General features: G+C 36.3%; 1 protein-coding gene across 2 annotated transcripts in view; it reads right to left on the bottom strand.

The window, feature by feature from the left end:
* Positions 1–25725, bottom strand: part of FCHSD2 (FCH and double SH3 domains 2) — a 359006-nt gene that overhangs the window by 39263 nt on the left and 294018 nt on the right. For both annotated transcript variants that reach the window (XM_036888620.2, XM_036888618.2), the window contains exons 12-13: positions 19805–19909; positions 7088–7249 (exon numbers count right to left, since the gene is read on the bottom strand). In XM_036888620.2, coding sequence (XP_036744515.2) covers positions 7088–7249; positions 19805–19909 — 267 coding nt within the window. The remainder of the gene's footprint in view (positions 1–7087; positions 7250–19804; positions 19910–25725) is intronic.

The raw sequence follows: 25725 nt of genomic DNA, 5'->3' as shown, positions 1-25725 counted from the left end.
CTCATATTGTAGGATGCCTTTTTGTTCTGCTTATGGTATCCTTTGCTGTACAGAAGCTTTTTATTTTGATGTAGTCCCACTTGTTCATTTTTGCTTTTGTTTTCTTGCCTGAGGAGATGTGTTCAGGAAAAAGTTGCACATATTTATATTCAAGAGATTTTTGCCTATGTTTTCTTCTAAGAGTTTTATGGTTTCATGACTCACATTCAGGTCTTTGATCCATTTCGAGTTTACTTTTGTGTATGGGGTTAGACAATAATCCAGTTTCATTCTCTTGCATGTAGCTGTCCAGTTTTGCCAACACCAGTTGTTGAAGAGGCTGTCATTTCCCCATTGTATATCCATGGCTCTTTTATCATATATTAAGTGACAATATATGTGTGGGTTTATATCTGGGCTCTCTATTTTCATCCATTGATCTATGGGTCTGTTCTTGTGCTAGTACCAAATTGTCTTGATTAACTGTGGCTTTGTAGTAGAGCTTGAAATGGGGAGCGTAATCCCCCCAGCTTTATTCTTATTTTTCAGGATTGTTTTGGCTCTCTGGGGTCTTTTGTGGTTCCATATGAATTTTACAACTATTTGTTCTAGCTCATTGAAGGATGCTGTTGGTATTTGTTTTTTTTACTGTTTCTATTTTATTTATTTACTTTTTACTAAGTTATAATTGATATGCAATCTTATGAAGGTTTCACAAGAAAATCAATGTGGTTACTATGTTCACCCTTATTCTCGAGTCCCCTCCATACCCTATTGCAGTCACTGTCCATCAGTGTAGTAAGATGCCACAGAGTCCCTATTTGTCTTCTCTGTGCTACACTGTCTTCTCTGTGACCTCACACACACCATATGCACTAATCATGATACCCCTCAATCCCCTTCTCCCTCCCTCCCTCCTCCCTTTGATAACTGCTAGTCCCTTTGTTGAATCTGTGAGTCTGCTGCTATTTTCTTCCTTCACTTTTGCTTTGTTGTTATACTCCATAAATGAGGGAAATCATTTGGTATTTGTCTTTCTCTGCCTGACTTATTTCACTGAGCATAATATTGTCTAGCTCCATCCATGTTGTTGCAAATAGTAGGATTTGTTTGTTTCTTATGGCTGAATAGTATTCCATTGTGTATATGTACTACCTCTTCTCTATCCATTCATCTACTGATGGACACTTAAGTTGCTTCCATATCTTGGCTATTGTAAATAGTGCTGCAATAAACATAGGGTTGCATATGTCCTTCTGAATCTGAGAGCTTGCTTTCTTTGGGTAAATTCCTAGGAGTGGAATTCCTGGGTCAAATGGTATTTCTATTTTAAGTTTTTTGAGGAACCTCCATATTGTTTTCCACCATGGTTAAACTAGTTTACATTCCCACCAGCAGTGTAGGAGGGTTCCCCTTTCTCCGCATCCTCACAAGCATTTGTTGTTCCTAGTCTTTTCTATGTTGGCCATCCTAACTGGTATGAGGTGATATCTCATTGTGGTTTTAATTTGCATTTCTCTGAAGATTAGCAATGTGGAGCATCTTTTTATGTGCCTGCTGGCCATCTGAATTTCTTCTTTGGAAAAGTGTTCAGACCCTCTGCCCATTTTTTAATTGGATTATTTGCTTTTTGTTTGTTGAGGTGCATGAGCTCTTTATATATTTTGGATGTCAACCCCTTATCGGATATGTCATTTATGAATATATTCTCCCATACTGTAGGATGCCTTTTTGTTCTACTGATGGTATCCTTTACTGTACAGAGACTTTTTAGTTTGATATAGTCCCATTTGTTCATTTTTGCTTTTGTTTCCCTTGCCAGTGGAGATATGTTCATGAAGAAATTGCTCATGTTTATATTCAGGAGCATTTTGCCTATGTTTTCTTCTAAGAGTTTTATGGTTTCATAACTTACATTCAGGTCTTTGATCCATTTTAAGTTTACTTTTGTGTATGGAGTTAGACAATAATCCAGTTTCATTCTCTTACACATAGCTTTCCAGTTTTGCCAACATCCATTGTTGAAGAGGCTGTCATTTCCCCATTGTATATCCATGGCTCCTTTATCATATATTAATTGACCATATATGCTTGGGTTAATATCTGGGCTCTCTAGTCTGTTCCACTGGTCTATGGGTCTGTTCTTGTGCCATTACCAAATTGTCTTGATTACTGTGGCTTTGTAGTAGAGCTTGAAGTTGGGAAGCAAGATCCCCCCTGCTTCATTCTTCCTTCTCAGGAGTGCTTTGGCTATTTTGGGTCTTTTGTGCCATATGAATTTTAGAATTATTTGTTCCAGTTTGTTAAAGAATGCTGTTGGTATTTTGATGGATTGCATTGAATCTGTAGATTGCCTTAGGCAGGATGGCCATTTTAACAATATTAATTCTTCCTAGCCAAGAGCATGGGATGAATTTCCATTTGTTAGTGTCCTCTGTAATTTCTCTTAAGAGTGTCTTGTAGTTTTCAGGGTATAGGTCTTTCACTTCCTTGGTTAGGTTTCTTCCTAGGTATTTTATTTTTTTGATGCAATTGTGAGTGGAATTGTTTTCCTGATGTCTCTTTCTGCTAGTTCATCGTTAATGCATAGGAAAGCAACAGATTTCTGTGTGTTAATTTTGTATCCTGCAACTTTGCTGAATTCTTTTATTTGTTCTAGTAGTTTTTGGAGTGGATTTTTTAGGATTTTTTATGTACAATATCATGTTATCTTCCTGCTCTCTAATTTCTATTTCATTTACTGTCTCCTCTACATCATCTAATCTACTTTTAAATCCCTCCAGTGTATGTTTCATTTCAGATATGTATTCTTCAGCTGAGCGGCTTTTTTTCAGTATTTCTATCTCTTTGTTGAAGTCCCTCCTGAGATCTTGAATACCTTTGTATAAATCTGTGAACACGTTTTTGTCTTTTATTTTGAAATCTTTATGAAGAAGATTGGTGATTTCAGTTTCACTAAGCCCTCATTCTGGTGTTTTTTTTCTTATAGTTTTGTTTGGACCAAATTCCTCTGCCCCTTCATTTTTTTTTTTAGTGTTTCCTATGAAATAATAGCTTTGTGTAGGAGGTGCCATCTAGTACCCAGAAGCTCAATTACCTGTATGGGAGCCCCAGGTATTTGCATACAGTAGGTGTGGCATCTTTCTGCCTTACTTGTAGTGATCTGTTTTCAGGTGGGCTGTGTGGGCTGTCAGCTGATTGTGCAAGCCAGGAGAATATGTGGGGCTGTGCCTCTGGAGCTACCATGGGCACAGCTGCCCTCACTCTGGCCTGCTGCAATGGCAGGAGCCACAGGCAAGCAGGACTGGTGCCTGCTGGGAAGAAAGAGCTCAGCTGGGAGGGTTTCCTTCCTTCCCAGGTGTAATGCCTGCCTTTACTGCCAGGTCAAGTGGTCCATGTGTGCAGGGAGGAGCCTCAGTGCTGCGCCTCTGGAGCTGCTGTGGGTAGAACCACCCTCCAGCTAGCCTGCTGTGATGGTGAGGGCAGCAGGTGAGCAGGATTGGTGCCTGCCAGGAGGAAGGAGTGGCAGGCTGTGCACAGGGGGGAACCTTGGGGCTGCATTGCCAGCCAGGGAGATGGAGCATCTGAAGCTCCTGACTTGCTGGGGTGAGCTGGTTGGGAAGGTGTTGTCCACCTGCCCTTTCTCCTGAGCCGAGAGCTGTGTGTAGTCTTGGTCCTCTTGCTGCTGGGAAATCCTTCAAACTGCCTAGTTTTCTTTTGTCTCAGGGGGGCCGGAGGTGTGTATCTGTTCTCCACAAGTGGCTGGAATCTCAGTCTCTCTGAGTGTTCTGCCCATCTTTGCTTTCCAGCCCCATGCACTATGTAATGTGGGTTTGTGTTCCTGGAGCAGATCTCTAGTGCCAGGTGTTCAGCCTCTAGTGCCAGGTGATCTGTGCCTCTACTCCCTCCCCACTGTGCTCCTCTTCCTCCCACCTGTGGGCTAGGGTGAGGGGAGGGTTTGTGTCCCCCCTGGATTGTGGTTTTGCCACTTTACCCTTTACTATGGGGTATTCTCTTCTTCCCAGATGTAGTCAGTCTGTTCTAAAGTCTTCAGGTCATTTTCAGGATTAGTTGTATTCACTGTATTTTCATGTTTTATGTGATTTTGGGAGGTTTCTGCCTTGCTTCTTACATTGCCATCTTTTTCCCAGAATCCCCCGGATTTGCTTTCATGATTAAGTTCTGTACAACAGAATAGCCTGATGTAGATGGAAATTGTGACCTTTAAAAGATGCTATAGGAACAGATATTCCATGACACGGAGCAACTCTGTTGTGTTGAAAATAGTGTAAGCTCTTCTAACCCCAAAGTTAAGTGGGTGATGTGTGCTTATTTTCCCTAGTTGGATGACTATTAATAGTGAAACAAAAATAAACCTTCAATAGATTGTTCTTCCTTAAAATACACACCCTAAAACAACAAATTTGACTGGATCTATACTGTTGGAACTCAACCAAGAATTTGGAGAAGTGCAAATTGTAGCGCTCCAAAGTCTTACAACTACAGACTATTTACTGTTAAAAGAACATATGGCATGTGAACATTCCCCAGGAATGGGTTGTTTTAATTTGTCTGATTTCTCTCAGACTGTTCAAGTTCAGTTAGACAATATCCACCATATCATAGATAAGTTTTCACAAATGCCTAAGGTGCCTAACTGGTTTTCTTGGTTTCACTGGAGATGGCTGGTAATTACAGATATGCTTTGGTTATGTAACTATACTCCTATTATGTTAATGTGTGTGCGCAATTTAAGTAGTAGCTTAAAACCTATATATGCTGAAGCTACTCTACAAGAAGATATGTCAAAGAAATAATCAATCTTCCCATGTTTTCTTCCGCCTGCTACTTCTATAGCTTTTCTTCCTTCCTAATTACAACCCTTGAATAGAATTCGTGCCTCATATCAAATTTACCGAGTATCATAATTCTTCCAAGTGGTAAAGATACCTCAAGACAAATGCTGGGCATAGAAGCCACAGGGCATAAATATGCAAAGAAGTAAAAAGCTAACCTTTTCAAACAATAAGGCTTCCCTCTCACTTACCAACTTCACATTTCCCTGTATGGCCCCGGAAGATGACTGGTTAGCCAGAGATGGGTAAGATTCCTCAAGGGAGGAACAACCTAAGACAGGCACAGTCGCAGGGGGGCCATCAGGTGAGAAATTGGGGATCAACAGAGGTGAGGCTTAGAACCTCACCCCCCCTGTTCTGAGAGAAATCTTCTGCATACGTGGATGTTTTATTGCCCTGGTCTAGCTTGGATTAACACATAGTCTACAGGCACACACCTGATCATCTACATGTGCTCTCTTACAACACTAAACTATGTTTTCTACCTTTATCTTGTATCTACCTACCACTTCAGCATTTTATTAAAAATAATAATAATAAAGAGAGAAATGTGGTATCCACATATAAATCAAGTATAAAAACCAAATGAGTATTCATATTTGAACTGTTTATAGTTCATAATGCATGAGCAAAACCGAAAGTTTCTGTGATGACTGCCCTTGTACTGTTCACTATGTAACTTATTCATTATGTAAGAATTTGTTCTCCATGTAAGAACTTGTTTGTTATGCCTCAGAAGATTGGAGACTGACGAAAATTAGGCTTGGGGTGGATTAATGATTGTGCATTGAGCATTGACTCCCCTATACAGAATTTTATTGTCGTTAACAACCATTTGATCAATAAATATGAGAGATGCCCTCAAAAAAAAAAAAAAAAAAAAAAAGGACAGACTTCCAATGGTAAAATAAATAAGTAACCGGGATGTAATGTATAGCATAAGGAATATTGTCCAGATATTGTAACAGCTTGGTAGGGTGATAGCTGGAACCTAGAATTATGTATATAAATGTTTTATCACTGTGTTGTACACTTGAAACTAATGTAATGTAATACTGTGCATCAACTACCCTTCAATAAAAAATAATTATTAAAAAAAAAAAAAATACACACCCACACACAATATTTTTTAAATATACAAGTGTACTCTCATTAGAAAATCAGAATGCTTTGTGAAAAAACTGAAAAAACTTCCAGGGATGTTCTTAAACTTTGCCCAGTTTCTCTAGCAATGATGCCTTTTATCTGAAGGGCATAAGCACTGAAGAGGTACTACCATATAGTGGCAAGTTGGGAGAGTTTAAGCTTTTAGCTTGCCACTGTTCCATCTATCTGTCCATTCATTCACCCACTTCTTTCTTCAACATATATTTACTGAGTATATACTATGCACTAGGCTCTTGGTGGTGTGCAGATCAATGAACCAGGCACACATGGAAGTTATATTCAAGATAGAAAGACAGACAGTAAACAAAAGAAAACAAAGAAGACAGGTATTGTCTGTAATAAATGCCATAAGGAAAAAAACAGGATGAGAGAGAGAGATCTGGATGGGGAGGTAGTAGTAAGATTTACTTTAGTCTAACTAGCTAGGTATCATATAGCCACCTATATACTATCAGGCAAATCGCTGAACTTTTCTGGTACTCAGATCTCCAACATGACAAACTAAGGTTGAACAGGGTGACACCAGAGTGGACTTCAAGAAAGAAAAGGTCAGCCTGAGTTCTGGCCTTGTTTGTAAAATCATACCTGCACCATTTCTCCAATGCAAGATACTAACAGCAGAGTGTGAATGCTCTTGTGAAGCAAACAGGCTACACCACAGACTAAGAGTGTTCCTTTCCCTCTTTAAGACTGTTTACAATCCTCTGTTTATTTTCATTTACACTAGAGAAGACCTCTGAGAACCTCAGAAACACTATGTTAAAATTTTTATCGTACTACTTTTAGACAAGAAGCATATCTACTTGATGAAAGGGATGAGTTTGGTAAATATGCACTGATAAACCACCCAGTAGTGATAATATATCTTTCATAGCACATTTTTTTGAAAGCATGTTTTCCTTCTCTCTTTCTTTCCTGCACTAAGTTTAATTCAACTAGTGATAGGCTAAAGAAAAAAACCCTAAAATACTAGCAAAACTATTATTTTTTTCTTTTAAATTTGGCTATTATAAGGTTTGGCTACATAGTCAAAGAATAGCATTTTTCAATGAAAATGCCTATCATATCCAAAAGAGAAACCATACCGAGTGCACAGTGCCATTATTGGTCACTGCAGGAAGGCGGGCCCATCGCTCATTTTCCAGTTCCTCCATTACTTGGTTCATTGCACTCTTCAGCCATGTGTCCACAGAAACACCAATCTGCTTTAGCAGGTCCAGCCGGGCTTCAGCTTTCAACTTAATTATCTAAGAAAACCAAGAAAATGGTCAGAAATCGAGGCATTTTTTTCCCCCTCAAATCAATATTATTGCTGACTTCTTAATTACAACAATCTTGATATTCACTAGCAATTCTTCCTGGGCATAGATGTTAGTATTTTATTTGCAGAGAAGAAGGAGGGGAGAGAGGAGGAGGGATATAGAGAGGGACGGAACCTAAGAATAGGAATCAGGGCCTGCGGATGATGGCAAATGGTACAGTTGCATTTTGATGATACATCAAATATAACTTAGGAATAGGAAGATATGATTAGAAAGATGTTTATATGCCATAAAGTCTGCTTTCTTTTCCTCTCAATAAGTCTATTCCTCAGAACATCCCAAAATCTATCATTTTCAAAAAATTTTGAACCCATCTTCTGGAATCTTCCCTGTCCTCTGTATCTTTTACAAGTCTGCAAATGATCTCATCATGTCACTCCCTTGCTTATAAACTTCCATGACTCTTGTCTGAACTACTGAATAAAGATTTTAAATTATGATGTAGCTGTCAGAAGTAGTAGAGATTGAGAATAAAAAGTTCCTATTCTCCAAACTCAAGAAAGGGGAAGAGTGCCTGTTGTTTGGCTCTTGTTTCAACCCACAAGCAAGGAACCACAGAACTAGTTTAAACCTGTCCCAAACAAACAGTAACTGCTTTGCTTCAATAACCAAGCCTCTGAAGTCAGCCATGCTTCTGCAAGACAACCAACCCACCATAGCCTTGCTCCAGAAATCATCCACAGTCAAGCCTCCAGTCCTGCTCCCCACAGTCCACGAATCTCTATGCACTAGAGCTGAAAGTGAGCCCATTTGTAAAACATTGCCAATTTTGAAAATCTGCCAATCCTTGAAAGCCTCACTTCTCAAAACCCTATATATCAGTTCTGTTTTGTTCAAAGAGACTGTATTTTATAAGTATCATTCTCTTTTGCTTACCACGTAGTAAATTAGCTTCATTGTTCTACATATTAGAGTCTCTTACTTCAACATTTGAAGGTCCCACTGAGATAATTTTGAGGACCCTTCCTGATGGCCTTCTGTGGGACTCTTGGACAAACAAGTGTGCTCACTGAGCCCTTCTGGTACAGAATTTTGATCACACTCTGGAGGCTCTCCTGGGGAAGTTGGTATCAAAAAAGATCTGAGCTCTGACTTGTTTCACTGAGCAATCATTGCCAAATTTGTTTTGTATTCCTAACATTTGTAAGCATATAAAAGTTTTAGAATTGAGATACAATTCACATTACACAAAATTTACCACCTTAATCATTTTAAAGTATACAATTCAGTGGTTTTGGATATCATATAGATCTTTATATGAAGTAATTAGATTTTTTGGCTTAGAGGCACACCATTTGGTAAATAGCCTTGCAAAAACCTGCTTATTCTTCTAATATTTTTTTGGTAACATTTTTGTTGAGATAAAGTTCGCATACCATAAAATTAATCCATTTAAAATGTATAATCCAATGATGTATTACATTCACAGATATGTGAAACAATTACTACAGTCAATTTTAGAACATTTAAATCACCTCCAAAAGAAATCCCATATCCTTTAGCTATTGTTCCCCATCCCTTATACCCTGTAGCTCTGGCAACCACTAATTTACTTTCTCTCTGTATATATAGATTTGTCTATTCTGAGTATTTAATATAAATAGGACCATACATATATGGTCTTTTGTTACTGGCTTCTTTCACTTAGCATAATGTTTTCAAGGTTCATCTATATTATAACATTTATCAATATTTCACTCCTTTTTATGACCAAATAACATTCTATTGCTTGGATATACCATTTTTATCCATTTTTCAGCTGATAGACATTTGGCTTGTTTCAAATTTTCAGCTTGAGTAATGTTGCTATAAACATTAGTGAAAAAGGTTTTATGTGGACATATGTTTCATTTCTCTTGGGTATATTTCTATGACTGGAATTGCCTGGTCATAAAGTAAGGCTATGTTCAACCATTTGGGGAAATGCCAGACTGTTTTCCAAGCAGCTGCCTCATTTGACAATTGCATCAACAGCATATGAGGGTTACCATTTCTCCACATCTTGGCAAACATTCGTTAATATCTGCCTTTTTGATTCTAGTCATCCTAGTGGGTGTGACGTGGTATGTCACTGTGGTTTTGATTCATATTTCCTTGATGGCTAATGATGTCAAACATCTTTTCCTGTGCCTATTGATCATTTATGTACCTTCTTCAGGGAAATGTCTATTCAGATCCTTTGCCTATTTTTAAGTTGAGCTGTCTTTTTATTTTGCCTCTGTCTTTTTATTATAAGATTCTTTATGTACTCTAGATAAAAGCCTTTTATCAGATACATGATTCATAAATATTTTTTCCCACCATGTGGATTGCCCTTTGCTTTCTTGATGGTGCCTTTTGAAGCAAGAAAGTGTTTAATTTTTTTTTAACCTAAAGAAGATTTAGTATCATTTTTTATTTGAATGCTTTCCATTTAAATTAACATTAAATAAACCTAAATACTTTAATCTCTCTTTTTATAAGGTGAGAGAATGAATTCTCTTAAGATTTTCCAGGGGCCCTCTGGCAAGTCTCAAAGTTGGTTATAGGTCAAAAGACTTAATTTAGAATTTGATTTTGGGAAGTTTGTAAAAAATGTCAAAGGTTTGAACACTTGATTAACTAGGATCACAGATTACAGTGAAACAATAGTTACATAGTTAACCAAAGTGACAATAAAAGCTTTTAAAGGCAAATACAGAAAGTTACATAGCTATATAAAAATATCTTAGCTCTTTTAATATTGAGAAGACTCAGTTTTTCTAAGTATACAACAACCTTATGATAAAGACAACATGAAGCATGGAAACTATTTTGCTGAACATGGAATCTTTGCCTTTTAGGTAAATTACTTAACAAGGAAGAAAAATATTTTACAATAATCCAAGAAAATTTCTCCTTTTAACTCAGAAAGAAAATCAAATTATGTTTTATATAAGCACACTATTGATATTAAAGCTTCATTAAAATGCTTACAATAAGTCTAATTTGAACCAGCTTGACCATACAAGATTTCTTTCTCTCTGTCTCTTTCTCACTCCCTCTGACTTCCTATTCCCATTTATTTTTCTGTTCTTTCTTTTCCACTTTTTTATTTTGAAACAACCCTTAAATACTCTTAACACTAGGACAAAATCACTTTATTTTAACAAAAACATATTTTTCATATATCTCAAGCCTTCTCTTACTACAAATACATCTCATTTTCCTAGCATACTTTGTTTGCAGAGGGTTTCCTATCCTTATTATTTTTAGTAGTCTTATTCATTTATATGAATTATAATTTTTAACTTTTAGCAACCTTAATTTCCAGTGAAAATCAGGAAGTAAGCAATTGTGATCTGTCATATATTAGTATCTTGTAGAGATTAGTAAATTCATGAATACACCATTTCATAATTTCTAGAGACATATACTTTCTCATAGTATGATTTTTTTTTAATGTAGCAAAGAACATGTTTATAACAGACCCAAATATCTTTAGTAGAAAGTGTTTAATTTTGATGAAGTCCAATTTATCGCTTTTTCTTTTGTTGCTTGGGCTTTTGGTATCATATCTAAGAAATTAATCCAAGGTCACAAACATTTACCCCTATGGTTTCTTGTAAGAATTTTATATCTTTAGCTGTTTGGTGTTTAGGTATTTATATATGGTAAAAGGTAGGGGTGCAATTTCATTCTTTTCACATGTGGATATCTAGTTGTCTCAGCACCATTATAGTATTCATTTTAAACAATAGGCTATGAAGTGTTAAAAAAAAAAGTGAACCAACAAACCTTTTCTTGGAAATCATAAATATAAACCATTTAACAGCTGAAACAAAGAAAATGGGGTGGGGTAAGATATCAGTATGTTCTTTTTTCTCAATACTAAATAATTTAGTTTTGATTCATGAGATTATTTTTGTCAGTACTTTACTAAACAGCTGATGAATATGGTATTTGCAAATTTAGATTTTTAGAAAGTTCCAGAATAAACATTGCTATCTTTCCTTCAGTTTCAACAGTTTACATTTTAAGAATTGCTTAAAAACAGAATTTTCCAGCGTTTTCAAATGAATTTTAATGATTTGCTTAATTGATCAAAATTTTGCTGAGCACAGCTCTCTGTAACTTGACTGCATCCAGATACTACTTGACCAAATCATTTTTAGAGCTTGTAAAAAGACAGAACTTCTCAAAATGATGTTCTGAAAGCCATGTCTTTTAGAAGACATAAATCAAATGTCAGTTAACAGATTTTAATATAAAATTTAACATAAGCATATCCAATGTCAAGCCATAGTTGAGTTTATGAAACTTTCTGACATTATAAAGTCTGTAAATCTAATTTGGGCTTAATTGATTTACCTTCAAAAGATAATTTCTCTAAGGATAAAGACTGTGTCTACTGTAACCCCATTACTTAAGATAGTGTCTTACATATAGTAGGAAATGAATAATGGTGGATGATAATTATTTGCTACTCTAAACTTCTTTTGGTATTAAAAAAGATACTCCAAATAATTCCTATCACATGTACTAGGAACTATATACTACTTCATTTTATCTACATAACAATTCTGGGAATGAATATTAAAAACCCTTTTTACAGATGAGAAAAGTGATTTGCCCAAGGTCAAATCGATTGTGGTAAGTTGTTATCCCCAGTGAATCATGCCTCCTGGTATCCATGTAGTCCCCCCCTTCCACATTGATTCTGGGCTAGTCTGTGCTTGGGCCAATGGGACATATGCAAATATGATGCAAGCAGAGGTCTGATAACTGCTATTAGGACTTGATTTCTTGGAATGTGCCTCTACTATATAAAGAAGCCCACCTTTAACGAATTTGAGGATGAAAGACCATATGGAAAAAGGGCCCAGCCCTCTAAGCAAACGCCCTAGATGAATGCGGCTCTTTTAGTAACCTCAGAAAAAATCTGCAACAAAAATGGACAGCCAACACCCAGGATGGTGAGAGATAATAAATCACTGTTGTTTTCGCCATAACTTTTTTTCTAAAGGTAGCAACAGATTATTGTGTTTAAATACTTTAATTTTCAAATACCTGGGGATATTCCAGGTATCTTCCTGATACTGATTTTTAATTTAATTCTGATGGGTGAGACAACATACGCTGCATGGTATCAATTCTTTTAAAATTACTGACACTGATTTACGGTCCAGTATATGGTCCAGCTGAGTATTCCATGTGTAGTTTAAAAGAATATATATATTCTACTCTTGTGGGGTGGTGTTCTATAAATGCCAGTTAAGTAAAAGTTGATTGATAGTGTTCAATTATTCTATATTCTTACTAATTTTCTAGCATCTTGTTCTATCAGTTATTGGAAGGAATGTTGAAACCTCTAACTACAATTATAGATTTTTCTATTTCTTTCAGTTCTGTCAGTTTTTGCTTCATGTATTTTGTAGCTCTATTATTAGTTACATAACACATCTAGGATTGTTATATCTTCTGATGAACTGAATTTTTAATGATTATGAATTATCCCTCTTAATATTTCTTGTCCTAAGGTCTATTTGCCTAATTTTAATAAAATCACTCCACTTTCCTAATGATTAGTGTTGCTCCCTTGAGGTTATCCTGCTTAGTATTTTTCACCTTCCAGATATTATTTGCTGACAAGCTCCTTGGAGTATCTGCTCCACAAGCATATTCAGGTTTGGCCAAGCATTTGGATGGTTATTTTTATGTGACTTTGAGGGCTCCCTGACATCCATCCTCAAGCCAGTAAGACTGAAGATCTCTGCTTGAATTTTAGTTACACAGCCCCTCAAAGAGCTAAATAGGGTAAATGTCACCAAGTACACCTCCACTTTTTCAAGGGTTGATTTCTCTGCAGTTTTTACATGGTTTTGGTCTGTTCTATCAAACAGGAATTCAAAGTATTTTTATTACAGATTAATTATAATCTAAAAGAAGGTTAGCATGACATAAGTTAGTCTCTTATTACCAAAAGCAGAAACTTTTGTAGAGATATAGTCTATATTCAAAGAGAACTGCAAAAACATCTTATATTTCATTCAATAGTTTACTATTAACAATATTTGTACTGTAATTTTAAAGCTATATTTGATATATACTGTAAGGTAAAGCAAATAAAATAATACTAGAACCAACATTTTCAATATAAGAATATATAAATATAAAATTTTAAAAAGTTTGATAAAATCTCCCTAATTTAAAATTTTAATTTAAAGTATCAGCATATGAACTCATGATTAAAAAAGATAGATTCCCAGTTATAGCAACAAAGAAATGGTCAAGAAATAAATGACACTCACAACAATAAGCACCTTCATATCCTAGACCTTGGTGTCTAAGTCCTATTTTCTATTTAAAGAAATCAGAGCTCCTTGGAGAAATGGCTAATTCTCAGTCTGGGCAGAGAAAATACAAAGTAACCTATGATACTTTTGCTATAAAGTACAAAAGTTTTCAAAGACTAATGGGAAAACTGAAAAGGATGTGGAAATCAGATTAAATGGACTCCCACTGGCCAAATTTACATGCTATGGGGCTTATTAAAAAGGGCAACTATAATTGAAAATACACAAAATGAATAAAAATCCATGTTAAATTGAGAATATATCAGGTGGGACTTCATGAGGAGGAGAATAACTACTAGGGAAAGAACATCTACTGTGGAGCTGTGAACTGAAAAATACCCAGAGCTTATTGATCAGGGCTGAAATATGTTGGGTTCTGTCCAGCCAGAATTGACAGACCTGGTTGGACACCCATGTCAGAAGAAACTACAGAAAGGAAATGCATCAGTAACAGGGCTAAAATAGCCTACTGTAAAGGCTACTCTAAACCAACCCAAACAAAGCCTAAAAACAAGCCTCAAAAGGATCAAACTGATCTGCAACTGATGGGGCTGCCAAAACAAAACTCAACAGTCTTTAAAAGAAGAAAGCAAAATCCAGACACTTAATAATGAAACATTCAATTTCTCAGTAAAAAATTAATAGGTATTTGAATAGAAAAAAACATGAGCCATGACTAAAGGAAATAATTATTCATAGAAGAGAGCCAGAAATCATATGATGGAATGAGTCAACAGGACTCTAAAGTCTCTATTGTAAATATACTTTAGGATTTAAAGAAAAACGTTAAGATGAATAGGAGTGAATTGGAAGGTATAAAGAACCAAACAGAGGTTATAGAGCTGAAAATATATTCGAAATAAAAATTCACAGGATGGCCTTAACAGCAGGCTAGACACTGCAAAGAAAAGATCAGTGATTGAATACATAGTAACTCATCAAACTGGGATTAAGATAAAAACAAAAAGGCTGGATAAAAATGTGTGAGGCGATTTTTTGTATGTGATGTGCAGGGCACTATCAAGTGATCTAATCCATGTTGTTGAAGTTGAACTAATCTAGATGACAGAAAGCACATCAGTTATTGCCCAGTCACAAGAGAAGTTTTTAGGGCAATAGAAATATTTTATATCTTAATTGTGGTGGTGGATATTTAGGGGTATGCATTTGTCAAAGCTCATCAAACTGTTCACTTGAAATGATTACTGTTACATTTTATTGTATGTATATTATACCTTGATAGAGTTGATTTTAAAATTCTATCACATCATAATGATCTTAGGAAAGAGAGAAAAAAGTACCCATGGGGAGGTAACTAGTATGTTAAATACAATGGACAAAAAAAAAAGGGAACTTTAAAAGTGGAAAATTTGGGTAGTACCACCTTATTTAAGTGACCACTCTTAGCATCATTAACAGTGAGACAACTTGATAAAAACATACTGTGATGAAAAACTTGGCATCTATAAAGCATTTTTTACATAAAATACTGATTCTAATCAGGCCTTTAGACTTAACTTCCATTTTATGGACTAACCACATAAAGCCAATTTTGCAAAAGACTAATAATTGAATTTAGCATACAGGGAAATATATTTTTACTCTTTATGTTTTGGAAATTTCACAATAAAAATAGAAGAAAGTGATTAGTCAAGAGGTCTGCTAACATAAAGAGTACAGTGAACTCACAACAACAGGCCCTGAGGTAATGTAAATTTGGATATAATGTGATTGGAAGTTTTATTTTATAGCAGGCTCACCTTTAGCATTTAATTAACTTTGTAGTAATGAGGGCTCACATTTAATGCAACTGAAAATTTTAGACTTCTCTTATAGCATTATGGCATAGGTATTACCATTTTTGAGTGACTGAAGTAAAAAAATGACATAGTCATTTTGAATTCTTGTACAACAGAACCTTGAGAGGATAATTTAAGAGAAAATGCTATCTACAAAAACTGTATTTATAAAGATAATAACTTTTTTTTTGTTTCATTAATTTACTTGATACCATGAACTTTGGCTTTCAAATGTGCATTCAATTCAGATCACAAAATACAGTTAAAATCTTAGAGAATGAAGGGATTACACTCCCCAACTTCAAGCTCTACTATAAAGCCACAGTAATCAAGACAATTTGGTACTGGCCAAAGAACAGACCCATAGACCAGTGGAACAGAATAGAGAGCCCAGATATTAACCCAAGCATATATGGTCAATTAATATATGATAAAGGAACCATGCATATACAATGGAGAAATGACAGCCTCTTCAACAACTGGTGTTGGCAAAACTGGACAGCTACATGCAAGAGAATGAAACTGGATTATTGTCTAACCCCATACACAAAAGTAAACTCGAAATGGATCAAAGACCTGAATATAAGTCATGAAACAATAAAACTCTTAGAAGAAAATATAGGCAAAAGTCTCTCGACTATAAACATGAGCAACTTTTTCCTGAATGCATCTCCTTGGGCAAGGGAAACAAAAGCAAAAATGAACAAATGGGACTACATCATGCTAAAAAGCTTCTGTACAGCAAAGGACACCATCAACAGAACAAAAAGGCATCCTACAGTATGGGAGAACATATTTGTAAATGACATATCTGAGAAGGGGTTAACATCCAAAAAATATAAAGAACTCATGTGCTTCAACACCTAAAAAGCAAATAACCTGATTAAAAAATGGGTGGAGGATATGAACAGACAATTCTCCAAAGAAGAAATTCAGATGGCCAACAGGCCCATGAAAAGATGCTCCACATTGCTAATTATCAGGGAAATGCAAATTAAAACCACAATGAAATATCACCTCACACCAGTTAGGATGGCCAAAATCCAAAAGACAAGGAACAAAAAATGCTGTCTAGGGTGCGGAAAAAGGGGAACCCCCCTACAATGCTGGTGAGAATGTAAATTAGTTCAACCGTTGTGGAAAGCAATATGGAGGTCCCTCAAAAAACGAAATATAGAAATACCATTTGACCTGAAAATTCCGCTCCTAGGAATTTACTCAAAGGAAATAAGATCTCATATTCAAAAAGACATATGCAGCACTATTTACAATAGCCAAGATATGGAAGCAACCTAAGTTTCTATCAGTAGATGAATGGATAAAGAAGAGGGGGTACATATACACAATGGAATATTATTCAGTCATAAGAAGAAAACAAATCCTACCATTTGCAACAACATGGATGGAACTAGGAGGTATTATTATGCTCAGTGAAATAAGCCAGGCAGAGAAAGACAAGTACCAAATGATTTCCCTCATTTGTGGAGTATAACAATGAAGCAAAACTGAAGGAACAAAACAGCAGCAGACTCACAGACTCCAAGAAGGGACTAGTGATTACCAAAGGGGAGGGGTAGGGGAGGGTGGGGGGGGGAGGGAGGGAGAAGGGGATTGAGCGGTTTTATGATTGGTACACATGATGTGTGTGTGGGGTCATGGGGAAGACAGTGTAGCACAGAGAAAACAAGTAGTGACTCTGCGGCATCTTATTACGCTAATGGACAGTGATTTCAATGGGCTGTGGGGGGCTTGATAATATGGGTGAATATAGTAACCATAATGTTTTTCTTGTGAAACCTTCATAAGAGTGTATACCAGTGATACCTAAATAAAAAAAATCTTAGAGAAAGAATCGCATAGTCTATAGTTCGTCCTGCAGAGCTTACACCAAACATGAGTTAATAAAAAATTTCTGGGTATCTTTGACTTATCACATTAACTGTCTCCCCTTTGTGTTAAACATTTCCTTCTCAAAAAAAGTAACTGCCCTCAACCCAAATAAAAGGTGTAATTTCAGCATATAATAAAAAATTATGTCCTGGGATAACATAAATCACATACAGCTTCCAAAAAGACTGCGTTTAAAACTCCTGGTTTCTTGGCAAGCTACTTTTAAAATCGGTATGATATGTCAGAGGAAGAGTGTGTGTCTGTGTGACAGGGAGTATTTCAAAAATTTCAGACACATAAATATCAAGTTAAGATTTGTTATTTCATTTAAGAAGCTATTGCTTTATTCCTTGACTAATTCTTGAAGGAGTCAGGAGCTGCAAACAATAGCACATGTAGTCCACATATTTTTTTTGACAGTCGTAGACAGCAAGACAATATTAACAATAGTTTGTTCATCAGTGTATATCTAATACATTCATCAATCTCTGGCACATAGCAAGCACTCATTATTTGTTAATCAGTGAGTCTGGTCCCAAAAAACCAGCCAATAATTAGTTAATCACTATATTAGTCCTATTATTTAGAAAAGCACAGGCCATTTATCTTTTCAATTTCTTATGAATGGGAAAACATTTCTTTATTACTGAGTGCCACAAAAAGTTTTTATTCTCATTAGCAACACCGAATGGAAACACAATATAGAAAAGACTGGATAAAGCAGATTAACCAATAAGGGAGAGTAACCAACTTCATGTTAGCAGGAGTTAAAAACCAACATCCAAACATGAAGGATATAATAGAATTTTAAACACCTTTCTCCCTTTTGTACAGATATTTACAGTAAATAAACAACTATTAACTAGAAAAAGAAAACCTAATGCAAACGATATGCAGGGAGAACAAAGAAACTATTATTGTCAATTCCTCTGCTCCTGTGGTCTAGTCTATCCAAAAATTTCATTATGAAATCCTGTAAGTACTCTCCCAATACTACTCTCATATTTGCTAGCTCGGTTATGCTTTGCACCTGGTAAGTAGAAAGCGAGTGACAGATCATTTAAAAATAGCAGTAAGATTATATTTCACAGATTCTCAAAGTGTGATAACTGAGATAATGGGTCTGGCATTATGGTTTTTAACATATTCCATATTTTTGGTAAGAAAGTATTTTTGAGAATGCAGAGTTATATACTGGTATTAGGAGAGATGAGACATTCAGTTGTGGGAACTAACTTCTTATTTTTAGCTTTAAGCTAACAAACACAGGGTAACTTAGCACATTCATGGAAATAACAGGTCATTCAGCCTAAGTGCAGACCTTGTGTGACTGATACCTACTGCTGCTACTAATGGGAGGTTTGGGGGAGCCAGGTGGGGTCCCAGACGGTGACACCATGGATGAAGTCTGGAAATGGAAAATGCGAGAGAACACACCCTTCAGAAAACTTCTGAGACTTGCCCTGTTCCACCAAGGTTCTGAAACTGTTTTCCCCAACTGTACAGAGAAACCATCAGGAAAAACTATTCTACAAATTACTGTTTCTCAAACTAAGCAAGGGCCTGCCAATAGGACTTGGCAGCACACCAAGGTTTAGTCATGACCCTGAATTCAGAGAGTAAAATGGCTGTTTTTATACACCCTGCCCTCCTCACTGTGCCAGGAACAAAGGTGAGTCAGGGTCACTGGGGCTTCTCTAGGCCAGGCAGATGGCAAGCCTTTTCTGGTTCAGCTCAGCTCACCTCACGGGGTTGTGCCAAAACATGCTCATATTACTTATGTTGGCCTACAGTGCCTCACCCCTCATTGCCCCCAACCCCCAAACCAAACTGAAACATTTCCTTAGAGCCTCTAGAGTCCTGAGGGGTGCTTAAAAATCAACAGTTCAGATTCACCCTCAACCAATGCGAGAACTCCCTGTACAGAGTCCCTGACAGATGTTTGCCCAGTATCTTCTCATAAGCTTACAGTGCTGCACTTCACCCCAGGGGAGCTTATTCTGTCATTGGGTCCTATGACCCCTCAAAAGATTAAAAGTCACTGTTGTAACTTTTTTTGCCTTGTTTGCTTCTCTCCTCTCAAAAAATCAACTTATGCCCCTGAATCCAGAACTTTCCATATGCAGGAGATTTTCTAGGCTCTGAACTTACATATGTCAATTTCTATACTATTAATTTGACTACTTATTATGTACCTTGTAGAAAATTTAAAATTAGTATCATCATTGTAACTTAATTCTTTTGTTATTTAATATTTCATGATTGTAAACTCTTCATAGCAGGTTCTGTGTCTTTTTGTCAACATGTTCTACCTTGTATGAAGCAGGTACTCAAAAATAACCCTCTGGGCACAAGATGAAGATGGTGAATTATGTTCAAATTAATCAGTTTATAGAAACTGAATTCTAAAGGTACATATCATAACTGCAATGTTGTTGGGGCTGGGCAAAATGCCACAATTAGCTGCCACCTCTCACCTCAGCTTTACGAATATTTTCTCTAGCTTCATCTATCTTCTGTTCCAACTCTGCTCGGCTTTGTTCTGATACTGCAACTCCATGACATTCCAGATCATCTAGAACCTATTAAAGAAAATAGGAAAACATGACTGTTTTTTCTTTTACTTTTTTTCTTAAATGATTAGAGTATTTACATACTTTAAAGACCTTACTGATGAGTGGCCATGATTCCTTTTTGATTTTCTTCATTTATTTGTTAGTTAAAGAAAACTTTTGAAATAATCATAGATTCATAAACAGTTGCAAAAGTAGTAGAGTCCCTTCACCGAGCTTCACCCAATGACAACAACTAACATAACTATAGTACAATATAATAACCAGGAAATACACTGGGATAATCTACAAACTTTCTGTGGATAAAAACTTACATGCATGTTTTGATATTCATACTTTTCAATTTTTAAAAATTACAAGTATACTAAGTATTATTGCAAAACAACAACTAATACAAAATGACAAATCTCTGTTGTATCTGTACCCCCCAACCATGTGCCCCCTCCCCAAAATAATCACTGTCCTATCAATTTATTCATATTTTTTCAAAATATTTATGTTTTCTACATACCTGCAGTTTTGTTTTAAAAAATGAGATAATCCTTTCAGAGCATCTAAGAAAACTTTTATGTTTGTAGAAATAGATGGACTTCATTCTCTAACCCATAGCATCCATAATTTAACTGTACTATGTGTTAATTACTCTTACTCTACTGCTATTTGAGTTTTCAAAATTCTCCATATTATAAATAGTACTGTACAACCTAGTCAATGGCTATCTGAACACACATGGGAATTTATTTAAGATAAAAATACGGAAGTGGAAATTGTATATTATGATTTCAATTTTTTGGTGGGAACTGCCAAATTCCCCAACAGGTTGTACCTACTCTTCTACTAGTAGTGTGTGACAGATAGCATGTTTCTTTTTATCTCATCAACACTGGATATTGTCAATCTTTGAAATTTTTGCCACTATGATATATAAAGATTATCTCACAGTTTCAATTGTCATTGCTGATTAATAGAGTATCACTTCGTATGTTGCTGCACCTGTATTTCTACTTTTCATATCCTCTTATCCATTTTTCTGATTTTTATTAAATACATTTCTTTCTACATATTAGTCCTTAACTATTATTTATGTTACAAATATTTCCTCTCATTCTTTTATCTTTCTCTTAGCTTTTAAAAGTTCTTTAGTTTTACAGAAATATTTAGTTTTTATGTAGTGTTATCTGTCAATCTTTTCCTTTTTTGGTCCTGGATTTTATGTCTTGCTTAATTAAGAAGCCATCGGTGATATATCAAAAATATTCTGTATTTCTCTAGTTTTTAATAACCTTGTGTTTAGAACTTAGCTCTTTAACTCTTCTGAAATTTGCTTTGTATATGATGGAAAGGTAGGTATCCAACTTTATATATTTTTTCCCAAACACACAGATAATTGCTCTAACACCATTTACTGAATAAATACTTCCGTCAAAGATTTGCAATGCCATCAACATGTTTATTATAAACATTTCAAATATACTCAAAAGTAAAGACTCTAGTATGATGAACTTCCATATTTGAATCACCAAGATTGAACAGTTAACAAGATTTTTCTACATTTGCTTTATCTATTCTTTTATCTTTGCTAAAGCATTTTAAGGAAAATTCCAGACATCATGTCATTTCATTCCTACATGCTTTAGTAAAAGTCTCTAAAAATATGAACTGTCAGAAAAAAATACAACCATAGTGCCATTATCAGACCTAACAATAATTCCTTGGTAGCCTTAGTATGCCGTTCATTATTAAACTTCCCTGCCTGCCTCAAAATGACATTTTATGGTTGGTTTGTTTGAATCATCTAAAGGTCCATACATACACAGATAATTTTCTTTGATATATGTTAGTTCTTGTTTGATACCAGTGTTAATTACTATGGTCATCACTGTATGTTTCAGTATGTACTAAGGCACACAGTCTTATTATTGTTGTTCTTGGATACTCTTGTACATTAAAAAAACTTTGGGAGTCACTCAGGGATTAAAGATGATGGTGTGAGAGGTGACACAGAGACCTCCTCCTAAAATCACATATAATATGAAAATATAATTTAATACAACTAATCCTGAAAGAGCAACAGGAAAGAAGGCTGCACCAGACTGCATACACCTGGAGAAAAAAGCAGACTTCACGGAACAGGGTAACGTACCAAAGCTGTGACCGGGCAGGACCCAAGCCCTTCCTCCACCCCAGCTCACCAAAGGGAGAAAGAGAAAAAGAGTGGGGAGGGAGTGGAGGCCTGGGACTGCTGAACACCTAGCCCTGGATATCTGCTCTGGGAGCATGAACCTACATTGCATGGTGCTCTGGTGATTTAGTGGGGTTGGAAAGCTAAGACAGGCAGAATACCTAGAGAGACAGAGATTCCAGCTGCTTGTGGAAAACAGGGATTCATATCTGGCTGATCTGGGTGGGCAGTCTGAGAGACTTCCTAAAAGTGAGAGGGCTGCTAAAGGGGCAAGGATTGCACAGAGCTTACTGCTCAGGAGAAAGAACAGGTAGACAAAATTGTCCGGGTGTACTCTGCCCAGCAGGTTGGGAACTTAAATGATCTTTAGGCATTCCATCCCCCTGGCTGGCTACACAGCTCCAAGGCCCCCCACCATGATATGCAGCCTGCTATGTCTTCCTCCTGGCTAGCCTGTACCTGGCTCAGGTGTGCAAAGTGGCAAGCCCTGCCCTGGTGTCAGGCCAGCCAGAGGGAATCCCTGCCTACAGCAGCTTCAAACACAAAGCATAGAGGCTTACACCTGTGTGTTCAGCCCACTGGTTCTGGCAGTGGAGACAGGCATAGCAGCTGGGAAGCAGGAAACAGCTCTTTCCTCCCCTCAAGCACCAACAACCACTCCCCTGTGACCCCTGACATTTCTCCAGGGGCTGAGCAGCCACAGAGTAGAGCTTCTGGGCACTAAAGGGCACCACAGACAAATTATGAAATGTCAAAGGAACCTGGTTCAAAGCAAAATTATGAATACATCTGAGAAAGATTCAAATGAAATCGACCTCATGAATCTTCCTGAAAGAGATTTCAAAATAAAAATCATAAACATGCTCATGGAGGTACAGAAAAATATTTAAGAACTCTGGAACGAATTTAGGATGGAGATCCAGTTGTTGAAGAACACAATGGAGGGTGTTAAAAGCAGATTAGATATGGTGGAGGAGACGATAAATGAAATAGAAATTAGGGAAGAGGAATACAAAGAAGCTGAGGCACGGAGAAAAAAGGATCTCTAAGAATGAAAGAATACTGAGAGAACTGCATGACCAATCCAAATGGAACAATATTCATATTATAGTGATACCAGAAGAAAAAGAAGAGAGAAAAAGAGATAGAAAGTGTCTCTGAGAAAGTAGTTGCTGAAAACATCCCCAATCTGGGGAAGGAGATAGTCTCTCAGGCCATCAAGGTGCACAGATGTCCCAACACAAGGGACCCAAGAAGGACAACACCAAGGCATATAATAATTAAAATGGCAAAGATCAAGGATAAGGACAGACAGTTAAAAGTGGCCAGAGAGAAAAAAAAGCACATACAAAGGAAAACCGATCAGGCTATCATCAGACTTCTCAGCAGAAACCTTACAGGTCAGAAGGGAGTGGCATGATGTATTTAATGCAATGAAACAAAAGGGCCTTGAGTCAAGAATACTTGATCTGGCAAGACTATCATTTAAATTTTAAGGAGGGATTAAACAATTTCCAGATAAGCAAAAGCTGAAAGAATTTAGCTCTCCCAAACCATCTCCACACTGTATTTTGGAGGGACTGCTATAGATGGAAGTGTTCCTAACGTTAAACAGCCATCACCAGAGGTAATAAAAAGGGATAGACAAAGACTACAGAATCTGATACCTAATATACAAAGAATGGAGGAGGAAGAAAAGGAGAAGGAAAAAAAAGAACCTTTAGATTGTGTTTGTAATACCATACTAAATGAGTTAAGTTAGACTCTTAGATAGTAAGGAAGTTACCCTTGAACCTTTGGTAACCAAATTCAAAGCCTGCAATGGCAATAAGTATACACCTGTCAATAATCACTCTAAATGTAAATGGTCTGAATGCACCAATCAAAAGACAAAGAGTCACTGATTGGATAAAAAACCAGGACCCAACTATATGCTGCTGACAAGAGATGCACTTCAAACCCAAAGACATACACAGACTAAAAGTCAAGGGATGGAAAAAGATATTTCATGCAACTAATAGGGAGAAAAAAGCAGGTGTTCCAGTACTTTTATCAGACAAAATAAACTTCAGAACAAAGGAAGTCACAGACATAAAGAAGGACATTACATAACGATAAAGGGATCAATCCAACAAGAGGCTATAACCATTATAAATATCTATGCACCCAACACAGGATCACCTACATATGTGAAACAAATACTAACAGAATTAAAGGGGGAAATAGAATGCAATGTATTCATTTTAGGAGATTTCAACACTTCACTCACTCCAAAGGACAGATCAACCAGACAGAAAATAAGTAAGGAGATAGAGGCAATGAACAACACAACAGAACAGATGGACCTAACAGACATCTACAGAACTCTCCACTCAAAAGAAGCAGGATACACATTCTTTCAAGTGCACACAGAACATTTTCCAGAATAGACCACATAGTAGGCCACAAAAAGAGCTTCAGTAAATTCAAAAAGATTGAAATTGTATGGACCAACTTCTCAGATCACAAGGGTGTAAAACTAGCAATAAATTGTACGAAGAAAACAAAAAGGCTCACAAACACATGAAGGCTTAACAACATGCTCCTAAATAATCAATAGATCAATGACCAAATTAAAAATGAGATCAAGCAATATATGGAGACAAATCAAAACAACAGCACAATGCCCCAACTTCTGTGGGATGCAGTGAAGGCAGTTCTAAGAGGAAAGTATAAAGCAATCCAGTCCTACTGAAAGAAGGAAGAACAATCCCAAATGAATAGTCTAAAATCACAATTATTGAAATAGGAAAAAGAAGAATAAACGAGGCCCAAAGTCAGCAGAAGGAGGGATATAATGATCAGAGAAGAAATAAATAAAATTGAGAAGAATAAAACAGTAGAAAAATTAATGAAACCCAGAGCTGGTTCTTTGAGAAAATGAACAAAATAGATAAACCCCTAGCCAGACTTATTAAGAGAAAAAGAGAGTCTACACACATCAACAGAATAAGAAATGAGAAAGGAAAAATCATGATGGACACCACAGAAATACAAAGAATTATTAGAGAATACTATGAAAATCTATATGCTAACAAATTGGATAACCTAGAAGAAAAGGACAACTTTCTAGAAAAATACAACCTTCCAAGACTGACCTAGGAAGAAACAGAAAATCTAAACAGACCAATTACCAGCAACCACATTGAATCGATAATCAATAAACTACCCAAGAACAAAACTCCTGGTCCAGATGGATTCACTGCTGAATTTTATCAGACATTTAGAGAAGGCATAATACCCATTCTCCTTAAAGTTTTCCAAAAAACAGAAGAGGAGGGAATACTTCCAAAAGTCATTCTATGAAGCCAGCATCACTCTAATACCAAAACCAGGCAAAGACCTCACAAAAAAAAACTACAGACCAATATCCCTGATGAACATAGATGCAAAAATACTCAAGAAAATACTAGGAAACAGAATTCAAAAACACATCAAGAGGATCATACACCATGATCAAGTGGGATTCATCCCAGGGATGGAAGGATGGTACAACATTCAAAAATATATCAACATCATCCACCACATAAACAAAAAGGACAAAAGCCACATGGTCATCTCCATAGATGCTGAAAAAGCATTTGAGAAAACTCAACATCCATTC

Source organism: Manis pentadactyla, chromosome 9, assembly GCF_030020395.1.
Source record: "Manis pentadactyla isolate mManPen7 chromosome 9, mManPen7.hap1, whole genome shotgun sequence".
NCBI lineage: Eukaryota > Metazoa > Chordata > Mammalia > Pholidota > Manidae > Manis > Manis pentadactyla.
Note: the sequence above shows the minus strand (reverse complement) of the source record. Positions and strands in the feature narration are given on the sequence as shown.